Raw genomic sequence first — 27,840 nt, 5'->3', positions numbered from 1 at the left:
CACAACCGTCTGGTGCCCTCTTCTGGCCTGCAGGCATACACACAGACAGAATATTGTATACATAATAAATAAATAAATATTTAAAAAAAAAAAGAATCACTAAATTCAAAGAGTTGCTAAACTCAGCATCAGAAACCAGCGTGGGATCGCAGAGTGTGCAGGACAGGCTAAGCCAAAGACTGCAGCCATGGTGGTATCAGCAGGTCGAACGACCGGTAAGGAAAATGGAGGACTCAGAACCTTGGAGTCAGGCACATTGGACTCCAAGTGCTATGAGGTCACGTTCTGATATTCTGAAGGAACCTCCTTGCCATCAACCACCCTCTCCTGTGTGTAACAGCAAACTCACATTTTCAGAGCTCACTAGCCACACATGACATCCAAATGAAACAGTTGCCCAACAAAGGCAAACGCTGGAGCTTGTTTTATTGCATGACGTTTGCATAAGAAAAAGTAGTCTTGGAAACGGTAAGGCATCATGCAATCGCTGATAAGCAGATTTTAACTGTGCACAAGGTAGGCGGACAATCTAAAATGGAAAAACTATTTCCAAAAAGTACATAAAAGTTTCACATGATAAGCTTTTAAATATGGTTTATATTGTAGTTTCACATTGTTAAAAAGTGCTTCAAATGTACCGCTGGGAAGCTGATCTTTATAAACGGTGATGGGGTTGATGTGGGGCTGTAAACTGTAAAAACTATCTGTATGGAATTAGAAAGCTAACATTGTGATATTCAAACTTGAATCAGTTTTCAATTCCCACTCAGGTAGATATATTAATAATCTAAAAAACACCTATTCTGAAATAACCAAAGTCTATTGAATTCAAGTTATGCATGTCGGGGGGTGGGTCTTGGAGGTCTGGATGTGAGTGGCAGGACCCCGGCTGCTAATCGATGTACTGCGCCATCCAGCGAAAGCCTTCTCCATAGCCTTGCCTTTTCAGCACACTGCACATGAACACTTCCAGAGGCCTGGCGTTCAGCTCCTTCAGCGACACACTGCCCTGGAAGAGAGGAGAGCTGTTCGTCCAGGTTCCATGGAATGAAAGTTCTATTCCCAGCATATTATAGATTCTCCTTCAGAACACATGAAGCTTTTTCTTACTCTACTGTGACGATGTAGCCAATGAGTGGGAAAGATGTGAGCTTGGGACATGCAAAGGAATACAGCGATCACCCAAGTGCTGACACACGCCTGTGTTTCTAGTACCCAGGAGCCCTAGGATAGAGGATCTCATGCTCTAGGACAGTCTAGGTTGGAAAGTAAGACCCTGTCTCAAAATTCAAAGAAAGAAAAGAAATCCAAATTCTCGTTCCTGATATTTAGGACAACATTCTGCAAGGTGGTGGCATTCAAGAGGATCAGAGTTCAAGGCCAGCACTGGCTACAGCGAGATCAGTGCCTAAGACTGGAGTGGAGCAGTTACAAAGGATGCCCACAGCAGTAGCGCTCCAAGTCCCTTCCTCTGCTGCAGAATTTCTTTGTCCTCAAAGAGCCTTGTGAACTAACGAGGTTCTGTTTATAAACTAGGAAGTTCATTCCATTTCTTTTCTTTTTTCTCTTTGGTTTTGTTGAGACAGTCTCACTATGTAGCACCCAGGGTAGCCTTAAACTTATGATCTTCTTGCCTCAGCTTCCCAAGTATTGAGATTTCAGACCATGTCCTGGTTTCTGGAACTTTTCAGTATTTACGTGCCCCACCCCAGGCCTCAACAAATCCACTATAAATAAAAATAGGAGTTTCAGGGGCTGGAGAGATGGCTGAGCAGTCAAGAGCACTGACTGCTCTTCCACAGGACCTGGATTCAATTTCCAGCACCCATATGGCAGCTCACAACTGTCTATAACACCAGTTCCAAGGGACCTGACACCCTCATACAGACATGTATGCAGGCAAAACACCAATGCACATAAAATAAAAATAAATACATAAAAAAAATAGAAGCTCTAGTTAGGCAGTGGTGGTGCACACTTTAATCCCAGCACTCAGAAGGCAGAGGCAGGAGGATCTCTCTGAGTTTGAGGACAGCCTTCTTTACAGAGTGAGTTCTAGGACAGCCAGGGTTACACAGAGAAACCCTGTCTTAAAACAAAAAAAGAAAAAAAAAAGAGCTCTGGTGTGATTGGTTAATGTGGTTGTCTAGAGAGACAGCCCAGTGCTGAAGAGCAATTGCTACTGCTCTTCTAGAGGACCTCATTGCAGCTCACAGCAGTCTGCAACTCCAGTTCTAGGGAATGCCCTCCTGTGGCCTCCTTGTGCACCAGGCACATATGTAGTATACAGACAGGCATGTAGGCAGAACAGCCATGAACATAAAGTTAAAATTTAAAAAAGAAGAAGGGGTATTGGAGGATGCACAGTGATTAAGAGCATGTGTTCTTGCAAAGGAGCTGGGCTCAATTCCCAGCACCCATATGGTGGCTCACAACTGCCTGTAACACCACACCAAGCAATAGTATATTTTAAGGTTATATTTTTTCTATTATCTATTTTAAAGGCAGTGGTGGTATACGCCTTTAATCCCAGCATTCAGGAGGCAGAAGCAGATGGATCTGAGTTTGAGGACAGCCTAGTCTACAAATTGAGTTCCAGGACAGCTAGGACTATTACATAGAGAAACTTTGTCTTGAAAAGCCAAAACAAACAAACAAAAGTTTATTATAAAGTATAGATTCAGGGCTAGAGAGATGGCTCAGAGGTTAAGAGCACTGGCTGTTCTTCCAGAGGACCTGAGTTCAATTCCCAGCAACCACATGGTGGCTCACAACCCTCTACAATGAGATATGATGCCCTCTTCTGACCTGTGGGGATATACTGCAGGTAGAATACTATATACATAACAAATAAATAAATCTTTAAAAAAAGTGTAGGTTCAAAGCAGAAAATATAGGCTAAGAATCTGGCTTAATGGTAGATTATATGTAGGATTCTAGGTTAATTCCTGGTAACACACACACTAAAAGTACTTAAAGAATAAACAACAAAAACATCAATTCAGGAGTAGTAGTGTACAGCTGTTAATCTCAGCATACAGGAAGCAGGGCAGCAGCCTGGTCTATAAAAGTGAGTTCCTGGCCAGTCAGGGCTTCAAAAACTCAAAATACAAACTTAAAATGGGATTTGAGGGTTCATGTATGTATGTATGTATGTAACACATGTATGTATGTATATGTATAGTGTATATATATGTAGATTTATGTGTATATATAGTGGCTCACAGCCATCTGTAATGAGATCTGGTGTCCTCTTGAGGAAGAGACCTGGTCAGTCGTCCTCATCAACTTAGACCATGAAACCCAATATGGACAAGTTCAATAGAACCGCCATATATGGGCTGCCCGTGTATGCTTCAGCATTGCCAGGGCATACATTTCAAAATTTCAAGTTAATATAAAGTATGCCCCCATGGTAAATGTGTTTATGAATATATATTCATATTATATATGCATTTATGAATATATATTCATATTACATATGAATAAATATATATTTGTGTGTATATTATATATTTATATATGTGTATATATGAAGTATGCCCCCAGGCCTGGCAGTGGCTATTTGGCTATTTGTTTTGGTTTTGGGTGGTGCTGATGACAGAACCCAGACCTGACCTATATTTTTAGCCATTGTAGCTAATGCCAAAAGTTTGTGATAATTAAAACTTTGAAATCTTGACTTAGTTTTCCGTAAGCACAGCGCATATGAATAATGGCCTTGAAATGGTTATCGTGAGAAAGGCTTTCTTGCACTAGCAGACAGTAACGGGGATATTAAAAAGACTCTCAAATGTACAATTAGGGTTTCTCTTCTTTTTTTTTTTTTTTTTTTTTTTTGGAGACAGGATTTCTCTGTTTAACATCTTGGCTGTCCTAGAACTCTCTTTGTAGACCATGCCAGTCTTGAACTCACGGAGATCCGCCTGCCTCTGCCTCCCAAGTACTGGGATTAAAGGCGTGCGCCACCACACCTAGTGAATTAGGTTTTCTTGTAGGGAAAGAATGAGCTTGTGCATCTGTACACAGTCACTGAAGATGTTCCTACTGCAGAACTAAATATTCATACTGGTCACAAGTGGGCACACCCGGGCATGCCTCTGATCTCATTCCCGGGAGGTAAAGGCAGGAGAAACAAGCTCTCTTAGCATTAAACTCTCACGCTAGCTAGGACTACATCATGAGCCCCAGTTTAAAACCAAAAAAACTAAACAAATCACTTTTTAAAGTTTTTTACTTTCTTAGCTGGGTGTGGTGGCAGAGGCAGGAAGATCTCTTTGAGTTTGAGGTTGGTTTGGTCTACATAGTGAGTTCCAGGACAGCTAGGGCTACATGGAAAGACCCTATCTCAAAAACAAATAAATAAATAAGTAAGAAAAGAAAAGAAAAATAAAAGGATTTTACCTTTCCTGTTGTCTGCCCGTATAAGCCAAACATCTCCCGTAACCTATCTTCACTGATGGCTTCAGGTCTGTCAATCTTATTTCCAAGAATTAGTATAGGCACATTGGCAATGGTTTCATCTGTCATTAGCGACTGAAAGAAAGCAAATAACAGGAAAGACAAGTTGGCTTAAAGCTATCTGAAAAGCTTATTTTGAGAAGACACCAAATAGCTAAGGGCTCCTTCTTCACTGTATCATGACACCCTGATCTGTTTAGTCACACTTTCCTCACGGGAGCATTAAGAAACTGGAGGCTGGATCCTACCACCTCCCTGCAGCTGAGACGCTCACTATGCAAATCACTAAGGGAACGTGGACACCCTGGAGGTGGGGCAACCTGGTTTCATTTCTGTGACTAGGTTCCATCTTGGGCAGTTAGCCCACGGAAGCTCGGGAAGGATCAGCAGTGACTACTAGGGTTGATCTGAGTGCTGAGTGAAGCAGTTTAGTGTTTGTAGAGGACCAAACACGAGGAAGAGTCAGCAACTACCTGACCCTGTGCCAGGACCGCAGAACTTTTCTAAATAAAGGAATGATCGGGTTAACCTTCAGTCAGATCATGGACCTCCTTACTCTGTGGTCTCAGATTTAGGTCTGCCTTGTTGGAAACTGCTGAGCCTCTTCACAAAGTATCTGACCTAGAGAGGGTGCAGAGGGTGTGAACATGCACCTGCTTCCTTCTGGAAGTGGTCACAAAGATGGCTGGATGATTGGCGAAGGCATGGGACCCTGAGGTGACACTGAGTCAGCTGGCACTGGGAATGAGCAGCACACACATGCGGGGCACAATCTGGAGAGGATAAGCCTCAGTCTGCAGAAGGCCGTTTGCTAGCACTTCCTCACTGGTTAGGGCTACTGCACCTTATTCCTCTCCATTCTAGAGTCATCGCCAGTGAAAACCATCACTGAGCCCAAGGGACTGTTGGGAGTTTGCTGCTCAATCTGCACCTATTCCTTCAGGCTGCCCAGAGGGAGTTCACTGTGATTAGCTTTAATTATTCAACTTACATCGAGTTCTTCTTTTGATTCTAACAGCCTTTCATGGTCTGCACAATCCACAAGAAATACAATGCCATTGATAGCAGGAAGGTAGTTTTTCCATACTCTTCGGGCTAACAAAAACAATCAGGAGTTAGGATTTATGTGTTGGTCAAGTCTATCAGATGGTTCACAGGGAATCCAATAAGGTTTCAAAAGTACTGAGGCAGCCCTCTGGCTGCTGCTAGACAACCAACCGCCTGTATTGTCAAAGATTTTGGTATAAGCGTTTTCCCAGAATACCAAAACAAATTCCAGACTTACCTTGATTGTGGACAATTCAACTCCTTAACTCTCCTTCCATTAAAAAAACTGAATTAGGAACAGGTGAAATGGCTGAGTGCTTAAGAGTGCTTCCTATTCTCCCAGAGAACCCCAGTTTGGCTCACAACCACCAGCAACTCTAGTTACAGGGAATCCAGCATCCTCTTCTGCTTCCATAGGCCCCTGCACACATATGGTGCGCTCACATCCTGCACACACATGGTGTATACTGACAGACACAGTAACTATCACTAGAGAACCACTATGACTATCATCAACCAAATTTAAGGAGTAAAAACCATATATAGAATGTGTGTGCTGTATTAACTTTTTGACATTCTACTTTCTCAGGTTTTCACTAGTGATAAATAGGAAGCCAATGACAGAACAATGTTAGTGCCAGGCACAGGTGTGGCTGAGTTACAAACTGTTGTATTCAAAACAGAAAAAATTAAAAATGAAAATATACCTAAATAGTAAAATCATCTAGGGACTGAATGTTCAACACATACCTTGTAAGGACATTTCATATGCAACTATAAGAACATTTTCATGGGGGCTAGAGAGATTGCTCAGTGGTCAAGAGGGATGCTCTTCTGGAGGACCAGGGTTCAGTTCCTGGCACCCACAAGGTGGCTCACAACCATCTGTAACTCTAGTTCCAGGGAATCTGATGCCCCCTTTTGACCCCTAAGGGTGCACAAACATGCATGCAAAATACTCAAAATAAGTAAACCTAAACAAAAGGTTTTCAGTATTTGAAAAATACTTCTCCACTGTCTTCATTTTTACCTTGTTTCTGATAATAAATGTGCTATCTTTTTACATTTATTATTTATTTTCTGTGTGAGAATATGTGTGTGGGAGCAGTCATGCCACAGTAAATGCGTGAAGATCAGAAAACAATTTTTTTTAACTTTTTTATTTTTCGAGACAGGGTTTCTCTGTGGTTTTGGAGCCTGTCCTGGAACTAGCTCTTGTAGACCAGGCTGGTCTCGAACTCACAGAGATCCGCCTGCCTCTGCCTCCCAAGTGCTGGGATTAAAGGCGTGCGCCACCACCGCCCGGCCTTTTTAAAGTTTTATGTGTAGTGTTTTGCCAGGATGTGTGTCTGACCACCCACATGCATGCATTGCCCACAAAGGCCAGAAGAGGTCATCAGATCCCCTGAGACTGGAGTTATAGACAGTTGTTAGGCATCTTGAAGGTGCTGGGAATTGAACCCAGGTCCTTGGGAGGAGCAGTCAGCACTCATAACTTCTGAGTCACCTCTCCAGCCCATACCTCAGCTTCTTAAGCTGTGAGTCAAGAAAAAATGGACAGCAATAAGAGGTTTCTGAATGCCCAACAACCACAAATTGTTGAAATAAGAGCGGCGGGGCTGCGTCCCCAGCACCCGGCCGCCCACATGGCTAGCTTATGCCCCCAAATAATTACACGGAAACTGTATTCTTTTAAACACTGTTTGGCCCATTAGTTCCAACCTCTTATTGGCTAGCTCTTACATATTGATCTAACCCATTTCTAATATTCTGTGTAGCCCATGAGCTGGCTTACCAGGGAAGATCTTAACCTGCGTCTGTCTGGAGAGGGAGAATCATGGCGACTCCCTACTCGGCTTCTTTCTCCCAGCATTCTGTTCTGTTTACTCCGCCTATCTAATTTTCTGTCCTATCAGGGCCAAGCAGTTTTTTTTATTAATTAAAAGTAATTCCTCCATCAACAAATGAACTAAAAAACCAGGGAGTCTTGATTCTGAGATGTTTCTGGCAGTGCTGGCCCATGTGCAAGGTCGCAGCTGGCTTCACTGCTGCCTTGGTTCTTACCACATGCACATGCACTGGGCATGCATGTATCACACCACACAGCTCCAACCAATACTGCCTCAAACACCTCGGGCCAGAGTTCAGACTTCTGTATGTTAGGAATTGCAGTGCTTTAGCTATACAGAAAGTTTTCTACTGTTATAGAAAAATAATGGTTTAATTACAGAAAATACTTTCAATATTTTCCTACTATCACTTCCCACTACGTAAGTATCAAATTAATATAACTTTGAATTGTATTGCTTTTGAATGATTCATTATAAAAACTGCTGTTTAAGTTGCTGACCTTAGTACTATAAAAGGAGGGGGAAAATCATTAAATAAATCTAGATTGGAATTAGGCTAGAATTTCCAACAGTTTCTAAAATGGCCCTGCACATACTTTTGCCATTTTGCACTATGCCTTTATGCAAAGCAGCATTCTCGGTACTGGACTATATAATCAAAACATCAGGGCTGGAAAGATGGCTCAGTGGTTAAGAGCATTTATTGTTCTTGCAGAGGACCTGAGGTTTATTCCCAGTATCTACACAGTGATTCCTAACCGTCTATAACTCCAGTTCCAGGGGAATCTGACCTAAACAGGCACCAGGCACACATGTGGTGCACAGTCATATATACTGTCTCATACACATGGTTCCTGTGGAGGCCAGGAAAGGGCACGAGATCCCTGGATTGGAGTTAAGGACAGTTGTCAGCAGCCATGTGGGTGCTGGGAACCAAACCTTGAGAAAGCAGCTTTTAGAGTACCCTGTGGGAAACTCTCTCCTCTAACTCAAGCTTTATAGTCCATCTGGAAAACACTGTAGAAATAAAATTTCAGGCACACTCTATTAGATTAAGTTTTATTTTATTTATGATGTATCTGTGAGTACAAGTGTGTGTGTGTGTGTGAGAGAGAGAGAGCAGGCTTGTGTAGTTTACAGAATAACCTTTGGAGTCTGTTCTCTCCTCTACCCTGGGTTCTGTTTTTTTTTTTTTTTTTTTTTTTTTGGTTTTTCGAGACAGGGTTTCTCTGTGGTTTTGGAGCCTGTCCTGGAACTAGCTCTTGTAGACCAGGCTGGTCTCGAACTCACAGAGATTCACCTGCCTCTGCCTCCCGAGTGCTGGGATTAAAGGCGTGCGCCACCACCGCCCGGCTTACCCTGGGTTCTGGAAACTGAACACAGGTGTTCAAGTTTGCGAGGGAAGCACTCCTGCCCACTGAGCCATCTCCCCAATTCTAGATTCCAATTCTCTAATCTTCATACCCCAGAGATGAACAGGAATATGTCTCAAATGTGCTTTTACTAGCCACAGCCACTGAAAATCTTTTTCAAATATATGTTGCATCATTTAAAAACACATTTTACTATTATTATCTTTATGGTGCTGGAAATGAAGGGCATGTGAGGTGGTAAGCTCTACCACAGAACATCAGCACTAGCTGGCACCCCATCCTACCACCAGGCTGCCAGAAGCCCACCAGCTCTAACCATTCCTTCACAGCAGGCTTCAGGAGGCTTCCAGGTCTGTTCACTAGGTGTGCTGTACCATGTACCTCATATGCTAAGAGCTATTGGGATATAAAAATGGACAGGATGCTGTCACAGAAATCCAGCTCAGGGTTCAGATCCTGCAGAGATGTACACAGAAGCACTAAGTCCCACATGTACAGCTGGAGCACTCCCAGCTAGGGTGCTTCTCCAGGGAGGCAGCCACATCTCACAGATGGGGATTTGTGAGCAAAAGCAGAGGTGGAGAACTGGAGGTCAGCTCTAGTGGGAGAAAGAGAAATGTGAAGAGCGAAAGGACCACAGAGAATGCTGGGACAATGACAAGTCTGTGTGTTATAAGAAATGGTTCGTCACTGGGAGCTTGGGTGGGAGGCTGTATCATGGGTTCATAATATGGTTTTGACAACAGGTGAGAGGAGCCTGATGCAAAGAGAATGGGAGCTGGATTTTCTTCCTCCCTCCCCACCACAAGCAGTTCTGACTTCAGTGAATCAGAAGTATCATAAAAGCCCTCTTGGCTTCCAAGGCGTGCACATCTGCTGACGGTCCCCGACCTGACTCTGCCTTACTTGAAGAGAATGCAGTTCCAAGCTCTGGACCATAGCAGCCACGTATACTAAGTTAAGATAAAACAGAGACTAAGGGAAATAGAATCTTACCTTGGATGTGCCCACCCAGATCAAAAGTTGTAAAAGTCATGCCAGCAATAGTGAGTTCTTCTGAAGCTAAATAAAAACAAGATATTTTAACAACATAATCAGAAATCTGCCAGGCACAGGGACTCATGACTATAATCCCAGCACTTGGGAGGTAGAGACAGGAAGAATAGAAGTTTAAGGCTATCCTTGGCTACAGAGCAAGTTCAAAGCTAGCCTAGACTATAAAGACATGTTTATAATCTTCCATTTATCTCCTCATTGAGTACATATTTTCCTTTAAATTCTTGGTCATTTCCAGACTCTTATTTTCCACACAGCCTAAAGAGAAGTTTCCCATAATCACAATGAAAATTTCCACGTAACTACATGACGCCAGAGCATTTATTCCGTAGGCATTTATTGTAACCTGGCTCAGGTAGAACACGCCCAGAGCACACATCTCCAGCACTGGGGAGCTAGGAAAGTTGAGGGATGGTGAGTTTGAAGTTAGCCTGGGCTACAAAGCAAGAGCCTATCTCAAAAACTAAAGAGAGGGAATTATACAGTGTTTAAGTACATTAAATATTTAACGGGGTCTGTATTTAAAGTCACTCCCACAAGGAAAGGGCAATACTTGAATATGGCTGGCTACCCATTCATATGGTTAAACCCCTGAACTCACTCTACTCTAGTAAAGAAATACCTACTTAATAATAAAGGTACAGGAAGGAGACTGTCAACATCTCAGAATGCCCCACCTCCCTTCCCGGTCAGCCCCCCACCGAGACCTCACCCCTATCCCCACGAATTATTCTTGCTAATCTGACATTTCATGTGATGGTGTAACACAGCAGGGAACATCTTGTGACCAGCTTCTCTCACGGACTGTGTCAAGACTGAGGTCTATTTTATTTTTTGTTTTTGAGACGGAGTCTCATTTATCCTGGCAGGTCTGGAACTCTATGTAGACCAGGAGGCTCCAGTGTTGACTTCCAGCCTCTACCTCCCACATGCCAGCATTTACTCCTCTTTCTTGGAGAATATTTCCTGCTGCTTTCCTTCTCTTTTCCATACAAGTCTTTTGGCAAATACATATTCTCACTTTTCCAGATAAACACCTAGTAGTAGAATTGCCGGATCAGAGGACACAGGGCTGTTACTTTAAATGAAAAAACACAAGTTGGAATCAATGTGAGCTGCAAGGGGGCTGAGACAGCACCTGCTCTGTGCTCTGCAGGGTCCTGTGTCTAGACCAGGTGTGGTAGACAGTAGGTGCTCAAGAAACACTCCTGGGGCAAATGAAGGGAGCAGCACCAGCAGGCAAAAGAGAAGTAAAAGTACTCGGCTGACTCTAATTCTGCACACAGACACGCCTTGTCTTAACAAATCAAGCTCTTTTAAAACGTTATTTTTATTTTATGTAGATATGAGTGCAGGTGAGTGCGTGCCACAGGCACAGGTATAGGCCAGAAGGCGACTCTTTTCATTTTTATTTTCTGTGGTAAGGTCTCACTGTGGAGCCCTAGTTGACCTAGAATTTACTACGATGTCTAGGATCTCACAGATCCACCTGCTTCTTCCAAGTGCTGGGGTTAGAGGTGTGTGCCGTCACACATCCTCCAATTAACTTGTTTTTAAACTCCATCTGCCTGGTTTAGCATGTTTTCACTGTGACAGTTACAGATATAAATTAGCCCTGTTTCTGCTGCTGGCTCTGTAGGTTCTTACTCTGTAACCTAGGCTGGGCTCCTGGCTGTACAGGGATGAAAACGTCTGAGCGTTACTTCTAGATCTTAATCTCTGCTCTGGGAACCAGGTCAATTACTATTTACCCAAATGTTTCAGGAACAGGTTGAAAAATCTCATACTTTATCCACCAAAAATCCCAAATAAAAAACTTTTGGGCAGGGCCTATGACTCAGCATGACTCGTATGGAGGAAAATACTTACTGGGATGTAGTGTCGGGACGTGCTGGCCAAGCCTGTCATCTTTCAGCATGTGTAGCAACGTTGTTTTCCCCGCATTATCCAATCCAAGGAATACCAGTTTGCCAGTTTTTTTATACAATCCTGCAGAATAAGAGCTATGATCAGTAAGAGTGACATCAAACATGGATCATGAAAATGACTTTGTACTGGACATGACGTGAAAGTTACTGTTACTGCTGTCCTCGGTTATTGGTAAGACACCTGAAGTGTCACTCTTGAGAAGTCTAGAACTCCTGGGTGTGTGATGTCCTTCTCCTAAGTGCCCCTCTCTAATGCCTGTGCTTACACTGACATTAAAACCCTAATAAGCCCAACTTTACCATACCTGCAATCACAAGAGTTGGAAGATTAAGGCAGGAGAATCTGATGTTTTAAGGCAATTCTTAGCTATATAGCAAGTGTGAGGTCAGCCTGGGCTACATGAGACCCTGTCTCAAAAAACAAAACCCAGACCAAGTATGGTAGCACATGCCTGCCTTTAATCCCAGCACTCAGGAGGCAGAGGGAGGTGTATCATGCCTGGCCTACAGTTCCAGGCAGCCAGGGCTATGCAGACAGACTGCTTTAAAAAACAGACAGCCAGGCGGTGGTGACACACACCTTTAGTTCCAGCACTTGAGAGGCAGAGGCAGGCGGATTTCTGTGAATTTGAGACCAGTCTAGTCTACAGAGTAAGTTTCAGGACAGCCAATGCTACACAGAGAGACCCTATCTAGAAAAAAACCAACCAACCAAACAAACAAACCAAATAAACAATAATCAATTCTAACTCTGCCTCAACCTAAGTAATTAAGCATAAACAAGTTTGGCTTCTTAGCTTATTTTCAGGCTTTCTGTACTTGTTTTTGTGTGGCAGTGCTACCCTAGTCAGGCCAGGCAAGTGTTTCCTATCACTGCGCTGTACCTCTGTCCTCTTTTTACTGTTTAGTGTGAGATAGGATCTCACCAAATTGCCCAACTTGGCTTTGAATTCATTCTGTTGCTAACTTTTAATTTGTGATCCTCCTGCCTCAGTCAGGAGGGGTTAGTAGCTGAGTTGCTGGGGTTATATGTCTATACCACCAAGTAAGGCCTAGCTCTCACTTTCAGGTTTTATTTTATGCCTGTAGTGCAGTGTCTGAAGCCACCAGAGGGGTTCCTTGAGCCTGGGTTATAGATGGTTACATGAGCTGCTATGTGGGTGCTGGGAATTGAGCCCAGGGCCTCTGGAATTGCAGGCAGTCAGTACACTTAAGTGCTGAGCCATCTCCTCAGTCCCCCCCCTTTCAACTTTAAAACAGCAATTTTAAATCTACACATTATCCAACTATGGTAAAATGTATCTGTAATTCTAACATGTACTGGTGAGGTGGAGGCAGGGGGATCATGCTAATTCCAGGCTAACTAGGCTACATAGCCATCCTTGTAATCTTTTTCCTTTTATTTCTTTTTTTTTTTTTTTTTTTGATTTTCGAGACAGGGTTTCTCTGTAGCTTCTGGTTCCTGTCCTGGAACTAGCTCTTCTAGACCAGACTGGCCTCGAACTCACCGAGATCCGCCTGCCTCTGCTCCCGAGTGCTGGGATTAAAGGCATGCACCACCACCGCCCGGCTATTTCTTTTTATTTTGGAGAGGGGGACAGGGTTTCTCTGTGTAACAGTCCTGGCTGTCCTGGAACTCACTTTATAGAGCAGGCTGGCCTTGAACTCACAGAGATCCACCCGCCTCTGCCTCCAGAGTGCTGGGATTAAAGGCAAGCAACACCGCGGCCCCATTCATCCCTGTAATCTTATGTATTTAGGAGATGGAGGCAGAAAGAACATGAGTTCCAAGCCAGCCTGAGCAATTAACTGAGACCCTGTCTCAAAACAAAAGTTTAAAAATAGGGCTGTGGAAGCAGTTCAGTGGCGAACCATTCACCTACATATTCTAGGCCTAGGCTGCATCCCCAGGACAACAGTCAGACAGATGAGTGCATCAATTTATCTGTGATTTGGGACCTCGAATAATTAAAAAACTAAGTTTGGTTCTGGTCAACAGAAGCTTGTTGCTCACATGTCTACAGACGAAGAGGTTGAGCACCTCAACTAAAGGTAATGCTGTGCACTGCGCTAGAGAAGCGCCATGCAACACCTAACGTCATGTCTGCATGGAGACAGACAAATGAAAAGTGAAAGAAGGAATTTTTCATGGATGGAAATAAATTAATCATTCAAGAAATAAGTATTACCCAGTAGTTAGCTGCTTGCCTAGCATACATGAAGCCAAGGTTTAATCCCCAGCACCAAAAAAAAAAAAAAAAAAAAAGAATGAAAAAAGAATGAACTAATGAGTGAATGCATGAATAAATAAATAAGTTTGAACAAGGCATGCTGGCTCACACCTATAATCCCAGCCCCAGGGAAGCTGAGCCAGGAGGCTAACCTGTGTTTCAGGCTGATGGGGGAGAGCCTTCTGTTTTGTATTAATTTCATTGGTTAAATAAAGAGACTGCCTTGGCCCCTTTAAGAGGACAGAAAATTAGGTAGGCAGAGTAGATAGAACAGAATGCTGGGAGAAAGAAGCCAAGTCAGTGAGTCGCCATGATTCTCCCACTCCAGAGAGACGCAGGTTAAGATCTTTCCTGGTAAGCCAGCTCGTGGTGCTACACAGAATATTAGAAATGGGTTAGATCAATATGTAAGAGCTAGCCAGTAAGAGGCTAGAGCTAATGGGCCAAGCAGTGTTTAAAAGAATACAATTTCCAGCCGGGCGGTGGTGGCGCACGCCTTTAATCCCAGCACTTGGGAGGCAGAGGCAGGCGGATCTCTGTGAGTTCGAGACCAGCCTGGTCTACAAGAGCTAGTTCCAGGACAGGCTCCAAAACCACAGAGAAACCCTGTCTCGAAAAACCAAAAAAAAAAAAAAAAAAAAAAAACAAAAACAAGAATACAATTTCCATGTAATTATTTCAGGGCATAAGCTAGCTGGCGGCCAGGAGCCGGACGGCAGGAACGCGTCCTGCAGCTCCTACTACAACATCAGGCCAAGAGTCCGATCTTAAAGACAGAGAAAGAGAAGAAAGAATCGGGAAGAATGGTAGCACTGGCCTATCTATATTGGACTGTCATTTTCGTGCTACATTTACACAAAAAGAATATGGAGAGGCCCTGTGTCAGAAGAAGGCTTTGGTGCTGGGGATGGAACCCAGGCCCTCACACTGCTCAGTGCCCATCACTACAGGCAGCTCCGAGCTTTTCTTTTGATGTGTCTAGTTGTTTGACTTCACCAAACGTTAGCAGAAAAGAACAGGAAGCTTTTCATAAACCATAGCAGCAGCTCAAGAAATATCTTCTTGGGGCTGGTGAGCTGGCTGGGGGGGAGGGTGTACACATTGCAGCCAAGCCTAATGACCCGAGTTTGATTCCCAGAACCCATAGGGTGGAAGGAAAGATCAATTCCTGTCATCTTCTGATCTCTGCATGTGTGTCACAGCATGTTTATAAACTTAATTATACTGACGCCTTAGGTCACTAAGGAACTCATTCTAGGCCATCCATTCTCTGATAAATTCTTTCCAGAACAATACCTATTTTTATTGGCACTTTAGCTAAGAATAGTATAGTGTCTGCAGTCCTAATCTGTGGTCAGCTATCAATGCCTCTCTGATCTTCTCTTTCTTCCCTCTTTGCTTACTTTTTTTTTTTTTCTTCTTCGAGACAGGGTTTCTCTGTAGCTTTGGAGTTTGTCCTGGAACTAGCTCTTGTAGACCAGGCTGGTCTCGAACGAACTCACAGAGATCTGCCTGCCTCTGCCTCCCGAGTGCTGGGATTAAAGGCGTGCGCCACCACCGCCCGGCTGGAACTAGCTCTTGTAGACCAGGCTGGCCTCGAACTCACAGAGATCCGCCTGCCTCTGCCTTCCGAGTGCTGGGATTAAAGGTGTGCACCACCGCCCGGCACTTTTTTTTTTTTAAATTTCCTTTTATTTCTGAAAATAACTCTCCCAGGAAGGCATGGTGGCTCACACTTTTAATTCCAGAACTCAGGGGACAGAAGCAGGTGGATCTTGTGATCCACTCACTTTGTAGACCAGTTGACCAGTCTCTACAAGGTGAGTTCCAGGACAGCCAGAGCTACATAGTGAGAACTTGTCTTAAACAGACAATAGAAAGAAAGAAAGAAAGAAAGAAAGAAAGAAAGAAAGAAAGAAAGAAAGAAAGAAAGAAAGAAAGAAAGAAAGAAAGAGTAAGAAAGAAAAGGAGAAAATAGAATCTCTCAGTGCAGCCAAGGCTGGCCTTTATCCAGTCCTCAGATACATACCATCATATTTGGTTAGTAGCCAAATTTTTCTTTTTGGTTTGTTTTTGTTTTCAGTGGCCTAAATATTAAATGTAAAGTACCTCAATCTGATTCTGAAAAGGGACACCCAGAACACAGAATGCTTGAACCTGACTCTTCAAAGACTGTGTGGGGCAGTGGCTATGGCTCGGTCGTAGATGGTTTATTTAGCACACGTAAGGGCCTGGATCCAATCCTAAACACTTTACCACCCCCCCAACAAACAACCCACAAATGTGTCCTGAACTAAATTCTGCAGGCCCTTCTTTTGTTTGTTTGTTTTGTTTTTGCTTTTTTTTTTTTTTTTTTTTTTTTTTTGAGACATGGTTTATCTGTGTAGCCCTGTCTAGGAACTTACCTTGAAGACCAGGCTGGCCTTGAACTCAGAAATTGGCCTGCCTCACCCCCCCCCCCCACTGGGATTAAAGGCGTGTGCCACCACCACCTGCCTGGTAATAAATTTTAAACTTTTAATTTTTTTTCTTTCTGTATTCCATGGGCTCTGGGAGATCATCAGATTTGACAGCCAGCACCTTAGCCCACTGAGTTATATAGGTGTCTTGCCGGCATGTATGTCTATGTACCGTGTGTACACCTGGTGCTCAAGGAGGAACTGGTTACAGATGGTTGTTAGCTACCAAGTGGGTGCTAGGAATTGACTTGAGCCCTCTGAAAGAGCAATCAGTTTTTTCTTTGTTTGTTCAAGACAAGGTCCACATGTAGCTCTTCTGGAACTCACGGACATTCGCCAGCCTCTGCCTCTTGAATTCTTAAACTAAAGGTGTGTACCATCACACTCAGCCTCTTTTTATTTTTGTGGGTGCTGGGATGGAGCTCAGGTCCTCATGCTTGAACAAGGTCTTTACTGACATCTCCCCAACCCCAGACATAGATGTTTATAATGAGCCTAAGACTTGACAGGGCTAGGGATGGAGCTCAACTGATACAGCAATAGCCTAATGTGCAAGAGGCCTCGGGTCAGAGTCTCTGTGCCAAAAGAAACCAAGAGTAAAAGTAACACACTGGATTCTACGCTAGATTCCATGAGATAAAATGTTAAAAAATGCAGACAAACTAGTCAAGAAGCAATACATATTTCTGTTAGGAATATTACTGAAAACAATTATAAGAGATAGAAGCAGGCATGGTGACACACACCTTTAATCTCAGCACTAAGAGCTGGGGGCAGAGGCTGGCAAATCTCTGTGAGTTCCAGGCCAGCCAACGGTCTCTAGATAAATAAATCATAAGAGTAGATTCATTAGAGCCAAGGCTGGGGATACAGCTCAGTGCTAGAGCACCTGCCCAACATGCATGAGGTCCTAAGTTCCAGCTCCAGCACGTTAAAAAAAATGGCCATTTTGTAGATAAGTAAACTTGAGGTAAAGTAAAAAAGGAAATTATTCAAGATTATATAATTTTTTAGAAATTTGAGCTCATTTTGAAGAGCAGGCTTGGCTGGAATCTGCTGGAACCCTCCAGTCTTAGACTCCTGAGTGCTGGGACACAGGTGTGCTCTCCCACACCTGACCTAAGATTGCGTGATTCCAAGGGAGTGAGTCACTGGATGTATTTCATAATTCCAAAGCTCGCTGTCTTAACCACAGGCTTACATAAAGGAGCTCTCTACAAACAAGTGCATTTACATAAACAGGGTCAACGGGATAGCTACAAAGAGCAAAGCTGAGGTTACCTAGAAACTGCAGCACACTGCTGAAACCACTGTAAATCCAGTCAAATATGAAGGACATGTCCAGATCTTACAGGTCTGAAAAACAAGGTGTAGATTTAGCAGTCAGCATCGCTAACATACACAAAATCCTGACAGATGTTAAACAAGCCTGAATAACCCTCCAACATTACACAAGTGTTAGGAACTAAATAGAGCTGGGGAAGAGGGCTCAGTACAGAAAGGCACTGCTGCCAGGCCTGGTACCCTCAGGCCAGTTCCTGGGACCCTCATGGGGTAGGGAGAGAATCAACCCACAAGTTGCCCTCTGAGCTCTACACATACATGTGGTGCACAAGAACTTGTGCATGTGTGCACATAAACACCAACAGACTGTTATCCAGGCTGACAGAACCTCATCTGTGCTGATGCATAAATCTCAAAATGCCACTAAACTATCAGGAAGAGACCATTCTCTGTGCATAGAAGGAACAAAATTAATTACAACAACCAGGACTAGAAGAAATTAAGAGCCAAGTACAGTGGCCAATAACTGTAATCCTAGCACTCAGGACAGAGGCAGGAGGATCACTGCAAGTTTGCGGCTGGACTGGTCTATATAGCAGTTCTAGGCCAGTCACAGCTACCTTGCCTCTTTTTTAAAAGAGGAAATAAATTAGGTAGCAGGATAAACTGGTATAAAACCTTTTCAAAACTAAGTTAGAGCCAACCATGGTGGCATAGACTTGTAATCCTAGCCACTGGGAAGCTGAGGCAGGAAGATTGTTAATTCAAGACCAGCTTAGACTACAGAGTAAGCTGTAAGACTCCATCTCAAAATAAGAAAAACTGGAGGACCAGGGAGATGGCTTAGAGGTTAAGAGTATTTCCTGCTCTTTCAGAGACCCTGAGTTCAATTCCCAGCACTCATGTCTGGTAGCCAACAACTGCCTATGAGTCTAGCCAACTCCAGGGCTTCCAAAGCTCTCTTCTCTTCTCTTCTGCCTCTGAGGGCACTGGCACTTGTTACACAGACAGACTGACAGACACACACACACACTAAAATGCTTAAAAAATTTAAAAGACAAATTTTAGAAACAATCTGTGTTCCTCATATGCAGATGTGAGCTATTTATCAAATCTCTGTTGTAAGAGTTGGGGGCTGGGGAGAAAAAAACAGAGAGAGGAGGTCAGAAGCAGGAGGGTCAAGCTTAGGGCATCCTTGGCTGCATAGCTACTTCAAGGCCAGCTTGGGCTACCGTCGACTGTTTCAACAACAAATGCTAATAATTAGTAAAGCCAAATGTGGCAAAAGTCTTTAGTTCCAGCATTCTATGAAAACAGTGGCAGGCAGATCTCTGGGTTTGAGGCCAGCCTGGTCTATTTTCTGAGTTTTATAATAGTAAGTGTTTCCAAGCTGGACTTGGTGGTACAAGTCTTATATTCCAGTTACTCAGGAGGTTGAGACAGGATGATCACCATGTTCAAGTTTTGCCTGGGCTACACCACAGGCTCAGGATCAAGAGCCTGGCACATGTAGTGAGATGGTATTTCAAAAATAACTAAATAAAAAGCCCGGAATCAGATGTGATGGGGCTTCGACTGTTGGAGGCAGGAGGAACAGTTCAAGGCCAGGCTCAACTAGACAGCCTGGGCTTCCTGAGCCCATCTCAAAGAAACAAAAACAAAAATAAACAAGCCCACCCCATTCTCTCATCCACCCCCTGCCCCTGCAAAAAATAAAAATAAAAAAGCTCGGTGTATGGGTTGGTGAGATGGCTCGATGGACAAAGACACTTTGCTGCCCAGCCTGATGACATGAGTTCAGTTCCTGGAACCACCCTGCAAACTGTCTTCTGACCTCCCCAAGGACACATTGCCATGTGTGTGCTCCTCCCCAATAAATAAAATGTAAGTTTTAAAAAAAAGTTTAGTGTGGAGAGCCTGTCTAACGTGTGAGGCCCTAGGTTCAATCCCCCTTTGGCTGCCATGTAGCCAAGGGGGCCTGAATTTCCAGTCATTCAGTCTCCATTTCCCGAGCACTAAGAACACTGTGCGGACCTCGATAGCAGCTCCTCGCGGCAACTGGCTTCAGGTGGTAAGTTTGGGGTGTGTTATCTTTCTGAATTTTTCAACATTTAATTATTACCACATATTAAACAAATCTTTTAAGTCACAGTAGAAAACAGTACAAATCAGCATTTACTCAACCATAGCCTGGCAAACTAATGGGGTAACAGGAAAAACAAGTCAGGAAAGATCATAGACATAGAAACGTACTTTCACAGGTCAACAAAGTTCACTTTCTAGATGTGAACAAATAGCTCTGGTCTGGAGTTTGGGCCCAGTGCAAACACTGGGAAGACTGTGCTAGCTGTCATCCTTTAGACATTTCTGCTTGCTTTAGTCATCTCTGTGGTCAGCTGTCCAACTTGACATGAAGGGCTACTGAGAGCAAGCAGCCACGTGACCCTACACCCACACCACCTCAGAATGACAAGTGGGCAAACCCACCTGCAGCTTTAAGCTTGAAATGGATGTGGTAGTACACTTCTATAATCCCAGCACTGTGGAGTCTAAGGCAGAAGACCCCAGGCCAGCCTGAGCTAGATTGCAGAAGCCTAAATATATAAATAAATTTGAAATAGAATGAAAAAAAAAACCAAGATTTTCTTCTCCAGGAAGGGTGAGGTATGGGTATGATAACAGAAAGAAAAAAACTTCTGGAAGACCTGGGCATGGTGGTGCATGCTTTTAGTCCCGGCACTCGGGAGGCAGAGGCAGGGAGAGCTCTGTGTGTTCATGGCCAGCCTGGTCTACAGAGCAAGTTCAGGACAGAGAGCTCATAATAAACAAAAAGAAGCAAGAAATTAAACAAGAGAAGGAGTAAAGGCTGACAGGGAGCTTAAACTGAGAGAACCTTTCCTCTGCGAGGAGAAGGGAGGCCCAGGAAGATCTGCAGAGTGGGCAGGAATCTGACTCCAGAGATGAAGAGGGGTGGTAGAGCTGGTGGTGCACGCTGTAATCCCAGAATTTAGCTGAGTCAGAAGAATGATTTAAGGCTAGCTTGGGTTGTATGTCTAGGGAAACACTGTCTCAGAGCAGTGGCAGAGGAGAGCTGAGGCAGTTCTGAGACACACAACAGGCACTGTGGCAGTGGATCAAGTCAGACAATCGTTCAAAGGCTGGGGATGCGGCTCAGGGGGGCATATTTGCTAAGACATGAAAGGACCAGGATTTGTGCCCTAGCACTGAGTTTATTTGTTTGTTTATTTATTTATTTATTTATTTATTTAGTTAGTTAGTTTTTTGAGACGGCTTTCTCTGTGTAGCCCTGGTTGTCTTGGAACTTGCTCTGTAGACCAGGCTGACCTTGAACTCAGAATCCACTTGCTTCTGCCTCTAGAGAGCTGGGATTAAAGGCCTGTGCCACCATACCCAGCCAGCACTGAGTTTAAGAAAAAAAATTGTTGGGGCCGGGCGGTGGTCCCAGCACTCGGGAGGCAGAGGCAGGCGGATCTCTGTGAGTTCGAGACCAGCCTGGTCTACAAGAGCTAGTTCCAGGACAGGCTCCAAAGCCACAGAGAAACCCTGTCTCGAAAAACCAAAAAAAAAAAAAAAAGAAAAAAAAAGAAAAAAAATTGTTGGAGAACTAACAGACATTCATAGCACTGCCTATCAGCACTGATTTTTTTTTTTTTGCCCTCAACACCCCTACCTTACACCCCACCCTCAGTGATGTTAAGCTTTAGAAAATTCCGACTTCCAAGACAGAGATGAACAAGGGGATGGAGAAGGCCCTGGGTCTAATGCTGGGGAGGGGAGGAGAAGAACATGAGGGACAGCACTTGTGGACACCCTGAGAAGCACTGCTGTGAGCTGCCCTCAGCCCAGGCTGTGCAGACAACAGGACAAGGGTGAGAAGAAGCGAGGTGCATGGTGAACAAGGCTGAGGTGAGAACTGGGGTGAGAACTGTGGGAAGCCTGCCTTCCAAAGAACAGAACCAACAGAGTAGTGGGAAGGTCTGAACCAGAAGATAAGTGTGTCTACAAGAAAGGGGAAGGGGTGAAGTAGATCAGGGTGCATGGTAATGGGGAAGAGCAAGGGTCAGAGAAGTTCAGGTCTGTGTGGTGGCAGCTCCAAGGTCTGACATCAGCACGGAAAGATAAAGAGGCACTGGGGTAAGAGGTCCAGGAAGCCAGGAAGGTGCAGTGTCCACAGTGACAGGATGCAGACTCATCTGAAAGACTAGAGGGCATTGCTATGCATGGCAGCCAATCAAGAGGCAAAGTCTTCACTGGGACGAGGAGGGTGGAACAGGGTTAGCCTTGAAGGGAAGGACTAGTCTGCATGAGGGTGGTGCCCATCTGCTGTTGTAAAATTTATCCTCAAAGACATTATCTAATTACACAGAGAAACCCCACTTGAGAAAATAGATACTATATTCCTATAAAACTACAACTTATAGCCGGGCGGTGGTGGCACACGCCTTTAATCCCAGCACTTGGGAGGCAGAGGCAGGCGGATCTCTGTGAGTTCAAGACCAGCCTGGTCTACAAGAGCTAGTTCCGGGATGGGCACCAAAGCTACAGAGAAACCCTGTCTCGAAAAAGAAAAAAAAAAAAACTACAACTTATAAAACCCTCAAAACAAGCCAGGAATTACTAAAACAGAATTAGCTATTTGTTTTTTTTTTTCAAATAGAAGTAAAAATAATAACACCCAACTAAGACTAAAGCCACTTAGCTACAAACAGACACCTGAGCCCTGAGACCGCATTGCACAACCCGGGAACACATCATAGAGACATGTGAAGAGCAAAGGTCGCTGACAAGGAAACACTGCACGTCAGCAGATTTATTTATTACACGAACACCAAACAGGAAGAAGCTCCGCAGATTAAAAAGCAATCTACTCAGGTAACATGAAAATCAGCGCAGTGAACAGAACTCAGGTTACAAATCACTTCTTACAGCTCTGCCCACTGAATGTCCACGGATAACTCTCTTCGAGAAATGTCCACTAAGGCAGATCTAGAGAGCAAGCAGGTTAGAGCAGTCAGGAGGGGGAGGGGAGTAAGGACGGCTGCTAATGGGGGCTGGGTTTCTTTCAGAGGTGAGGAAAATGTTCTGGAATTGGTGGTGAAGGTTGTGTAAGACTGACTATACTGAGAACACTGCACATTGCTAGAGGTAAACACTACTGTATGTCTAGTCTGGCTCAACAAAGCTATCACTCAAAATAAAAGCACATTTTAAAGCTTTAAACAGACACCTCATGTTTACAACTCATTTATGAGGAAACAGGATCTTTATGCTTGAGGTTTTGGGGTTTCTCCCCTTAGGACAAGTTATCACGTAGCTCAGGCTGGCTCCTCCCTCTCCCCAGTGCTGGGGTTATAATATCAATAACTCTTAATATAAAGGATTGATAGCATTCTAATTTTAAAACCTACTGATTTATTTGTGTGTGTGTGTGTATACATGTATGTGGGGAGGGGAAGGGGTTCATGCGCCATCTTTTAAGCATCCTTCATCATCATGCCATGGTACCTGTGTAGAGGTCAGAGACAACTTTATGGGTTCTGGGACTTGAACTCAGATTGGCATACTTGTACAGCGAGCACCTTTACCTGGGGAGCCACCTTGTCAGCCCCATTTTCACATTACATATGAATACATTATCACTGACTGCCATTAGAAAAAGGACTAGGATTGTGTCCTGCAACACAGGTACAGAAATTTCCTACAAAGCAACCAGTGTGGCACACACCTGCTCACAACTCTAGGCTAAGGCAGAAGAAGAATTCCTGGTTTGAAACTAGCACTGACTTCATCAGGATTCTTTTTTTTTTTTTTTTTTTTTTTGGTTTTTCGAGACAGGGTTTCTCTGTGGTTTTGGAGCCTGTCCTGGAACTAGCTCTGTAGACCAGGCTGGTCTCGAACTCACAGAGATCCGCCTGCCTCTGCCTCCCAAGTGCTGGGATTAAAGCCGTGCGCCACCACCGCCCGGCCCAGGATTCTTTATATATTCTTATTGTGACAGCGTCTTACTGAGTAGCCCCTGTTGGCCTGGAACTCGCTCTGTAGATTAGGCTGGCTTTGAACTCACAGAGATCTGTCTGCCTCTGCCTCCTCCCCAGTGCATGTGGAGGGGAGATTTGAGTATAGCGTGCTTGCCTGTAACTTGTAACTCCAGCATTTGTGACTCAACAGGAGGCTCATATGAGCGAAAGCCAGTGTGAACTAATGAGACTCTGTCTCCAACAGACAACAATGGTGACCAAACAGCACAGCAAACATGAGCAAGGTATGATGACGTACAAGAATGAAAATGTCAAAACAGGGGCTCAGTGGTGACGGCCTCTTGCTCTTGCTGACCCAGGCTCAGCTCCCAGCATCTACATGGTGGCTCACGACATCTATAACTCCAATTTCCAATGCCCTCTTATGGTCCACAGGTATCAGGCATGCACCAGTACATGTCCACACATGCAGGCAAAACACCCATACACATAAAATAAGGCTTAGAAAGGTCACAATAAAACACATTATTTTGTATGGTAGCTTTAAAAAAAATTAATTAAAAAAAAAACAGAAAAGAAGGGCCAGCAAGATGCAAGATGGCTCAGTGGTGGGAAGGACAACGGCTGACGGGCACACAGACCAGAGCTGGATCCCTAGGACCCACTCAGTCAAAGGAGAGAACTAAGCTCCACAGGGTCTACTCTGATGTCTACTTGCGCAATATGGCGTATACAACCCTGCCCCACACAGATGGATGGAATGCTGTCTGTTCTAACTTTCCACTAGAAATCCAAGACCAGGCTGGAGATGTAGCTCAGTTAGTAGAGCACTTGCCTCACTCGCAGGGTTTGATCCCTGACAGCACACAGACCAGACACAGGACAGCCCTTGGGAAGTAGACAGGAGATTCAGAACTCAAGGTCATCCCTTGCTACATATCAAGTTCAAGGCCACCCTGTGCGACCAGGTAAAACCAAGTTTGACCCCAGTTTTTGTTGTTTTGTTTGTTTTGAGACAGGGTCTCACTATGTAGCTGGCCTAAAACTTTCTATGTAGCCCAGGTTGGCCTGCAACTCAGAGATCAGCCAGTTTCTGCCTGAGTACTGGGATTAAAGGAGTGCTTGACCACACCTAGCTTGACTATGTTTTGTATATTAAATATTTCGAGAGAGTTCTATTAAACCTTTTAATTTATATAGCTTTTTAAAAGTCCATCCTTATTTCCTCTGGAAAGAAAGTGGCACCCAATTGAAAGAAGGTTAAAACATCAGGAAATAATGGCATTAAGAGTGAAAAATGAAACTGGGCGATGGTGGTGCACACCTTTAATCCCAGCACTTGGGAGGCAGAGGCAGGCGGATCTCTGTGAGTTCGAGACCAGCCTGGTCTACAAGAGCTAGTTCCAGGACAGGCTCCAAAACCACAGAGAAGGGGCTGGAGAGATGGCTCAGAGGTTAAGAGCATTGCCTGCTCTTCCAAAGGTCCTGAGTTCAATTCCCAGCAACCACATGGTGGCTCACAACCATCTGTAATGAGGTCTGGTGCCCTCTTCTGGCCTGCAGGCATACACACAGACAGAATATTGTATACATAATAAATAAATAAATTTAAAAAAAAAAAAAACCACAGAGAAACCCTGTCTCGAAAAAAACCAAAAAAAAAAAAAAAAAAAAAGAGTGAAAAATGAAGGGACTGGAGAGAGGCTGCTCTTCTAGAAGACCCGGGTTCAATTCCCAGCACTTACATGGCAGCTCACAACTGTCTGTAACTCCACTACCAGGAGATCTGACACCTTCACACCAATGCATATAAAATAAATTTACATAAATTATTTTTTCAAAAAAAAGAGTGAAAAAAGGAGAAAGTAAAAAAAAAAACAAAAACCTCCTCTGTCAAAAGGCTGGTAGAAAAAGGAAAGAAGGAACGGGAGGAGAGAGAGAGAGAAGAAAGAGAAACTTGGGAAGCTGATGGGGGGAGGATCTCAAAGAGGCCAGCCTGTGAGACAGCAAAAAGAATGTTTCAGCCTGAGTACTGAACTTGAACTTGCCACTAGTGAACTAAGAAAATTCAAACCGGTATATGTGATAACAAACTGTGTCCTCAAAACACCAACAGAGGGCTAGCAAGGTGACTCAGTAGGTAAAAGAGCTTGTCACTCAGCCTGAGGACCTGCGTTTGATTTCAGAAACCCACACCGTGGAAAGCAAGAGCCAGCTCCCACAAATTGTTCTCTGGGCTCTACCCGTACTTCCTGGTGTGACCTTTAACACAGACACACTCATAATCATATGCATATATAATAATAAAATATTTTAAAACAATAATCATGGGTTGGGAATTTAGCTCAGTGGTAGAGTGCTTGCCTAGCAAGTGCAAGGTCCTGGGTTCGGTCCTCAGCTTGGGGGATGGGGGGACAAAATAACAAAAAACAATAATCAAAGTTGTTCTACAAACTACATACAATGGAGAAACTTTTTGAATTTCTTCTCGCCTTTATAGAAAACCTTTCCACAATAAGGGCCATTCCTCTGCTCCCAGAACAAAGTCCTGCTCAGAGGTCCAGGTGACTATAGGTCTTGAGGTGTGACGCAGAGCATCCACGCGAGGCCCATCCCGCATTGAAAGGCTCTCAAAGTCCTTTGTGTATATAATGCTCCTCTGCCTGGAGCATCTGTGGCTTACTCAAGTTTTAATACCTTCTGGCAGCTAACCTTTCTGACCATAGCTGATTTAAATATTATTTGCTTCATCATATTTTGGGGAAAAAAAAAGTAATTTCAATGAGTTTCGGCCAACTCTGCATGTAAGACAGGGAGTGGAGAGGCGGTGAATCACTGCCCAGGCACCCTGGATTGTGAGCTTGAATGAGGTGGCAGTGATCTCCATTTCTGATAGACTACACTTTCGTGTCAAGTCTGGCTTGCATTTCTCCTCCAGCACCAGGCCAAGGAAGATAAAACGCACTTCTTTAAACTCAATCACAATACCTTTCTAACATTTAGACAATGCAGCCACTTTCCTTTCCTGTAAACTCACAAAGTATCTTAACACTTGGGTGAAAAATTTTTTTTTTCCTTGAGATAGGATCTTGGGTATGTTGCCCAAGCAGTCTTGGCTCAAATGATGCTCCTGCCCTCTTGAGTAGGTGGAATTATAGGGTCAGGGTGCCTGCCTAAGTTCATAAAAATTTTAAAGGTCAAAATACTTTGGGCTCAAACACAAATCTACTGAAAGGTACAGTGGTAGCCGCTGGCTGCTCCGTTTTACCGCCACCACTCATCACTGGCAAACTGTAGCCTCCCTCCCTCCTTGGTCATCTGTAAAACAGGCGATGGGACTGTCTTCCTTAGCGGACTGCAGCGTTGTACGGGGGCCACCTTCCTTCTTTCATTTCAGGGCAACCATTCTAACCAATATTTTAGCAAGAGACACAGATCTTTAGGGTAAGACACCCGCACACGTACAACCAAATTCACAACAATAGGTTCGATTTTCTTCACCCCAATACCTTAAACTCCAGACGACTTTGATTCTTTCAGTTAAGGCCAGATTTGGATGCTTCAAAATAAGTTTTAATCCTGTCGGATACCCCCCCACACACACTAGTATCTTTTCCCTCCACTCAACTAGGCTTGAGCAATGGCAAAACGATAACTACTGAAAACGAGGAGCTCAGTTGGTTCCCACACTAACTGGGACAACACAGAGCGTCCCCTCCCACCCCCAGCTGTCAATGACCCCTGCTTCCTTCTTCACCTTACCAAGTGAGGGAACCGAGGCCCAGGCACTCTTTCCTGAAATAATTGCGTGTGACAACCACTGTCCTACTCCGAGGGCCACCAGAGCGGTCCCCGTGGGCACGGACCGGACTTGTAGTCCCTCGCACCGCCAAACAAACAAACAAAAATACCAGGTTCCCCATTGGCGAAGGCTCAGGGACCAGGGCTCCGGGCGATCGAGTGTACAGCCTAAACAATGTGCCTTCCGGAGGGCCCCGGCTGTCGCCCGAACTCCACCCCGACGAGGGCACTGCCACTCACCTGCGACTCCAGAGAACGCGACTCCGTGCTCCGCGACCGCCCTCCACGCTCCGAGCCGGCTCTGCAAAGCGGTATGGCTGCTGGCCCCAGCTCTCTTCAGCTCCTTCCGGG

The 27,840-nt window shown here is 44.3% G+C and overlaps 1 protein-coding gene across 1 annotated transcript; it reads right to left on the bottom strand.

Moving 5' to 3' along the window:
* Nucleotides 1-409: 409 nt before the first annotated feature.
* Nucleotides 410-27,840, bottom strand: Sar1b (secretion associated Ras related GTPase 1B). Its single transcript, XM_057775032.1, has 7 exons — nucleotides 27,730-27,840; nucleotides 17,687-17,761; nucleotides 11,657-11,776; nucleotides 9,728-9,793; nucleotides 5,453-5,556; nucleotides 4,405-4,536; nucleotides 410-1,009 (listed from the first exon to the last, which is right to left on the bottom strand). The coding sequence occupies exons 2-7, from the start codon at nucleotides 17,742-17,744 to the stop codon at nucleotides 893-895; spliced, it is 597 nt and encodes a 198-aa protein (XP_057631015.1). The 5' UTR covers nucleotides 17,745-17,761; nucleotides 27,730-27,840; the 3' UTR covers nucleotides 410-892.

Source organism: Chionomys nivalis, chromosome 7 (assembly GCF_950005125.1).
Source record: "Chionomys nivalis chromosome 7, mChiNiv1.1, whole genome shotgun sequence".
NCBI classification, from domain to species: Eukaryota; Metazoa; Chordata; class Mammalia; order Rodentia; family Cricetidae; genus Chionomys; species Chionomys nivalis.
Note: the sequence above shows the minus strand (reverse complement) of the source record. Positions and strands in the feature narration are given on the sequence as shown.

What these genes read in the sequence shown, in the direction of transcription:
- Sar1b (XM_057775032.1), bottom strand. Translation starts at nt 17,744, where the DNA reads ATGTCCTTCATATTTGACTGGATTTACAGTGGTTTCAGCAGTGTGCTG. An exon ending in TCTGGGTGGGCACATCCAAG is followed by an intron (nt 5,557 to 9,727) that starts GTAAGATTCTAT and finishes TGTTTTTGTTAG; the next exon opens with CCCGAAGAGTATGGAAAAAC. An exon ending in AATCAAAAGAAGAACTCGAT is followed by an intron (nt 4,537 to 5,452) that starts GTAAGTTGAATA and finishes GCTTTCTTTCAG; the next exon opens with TCGCTAATGACAGATGAAAC.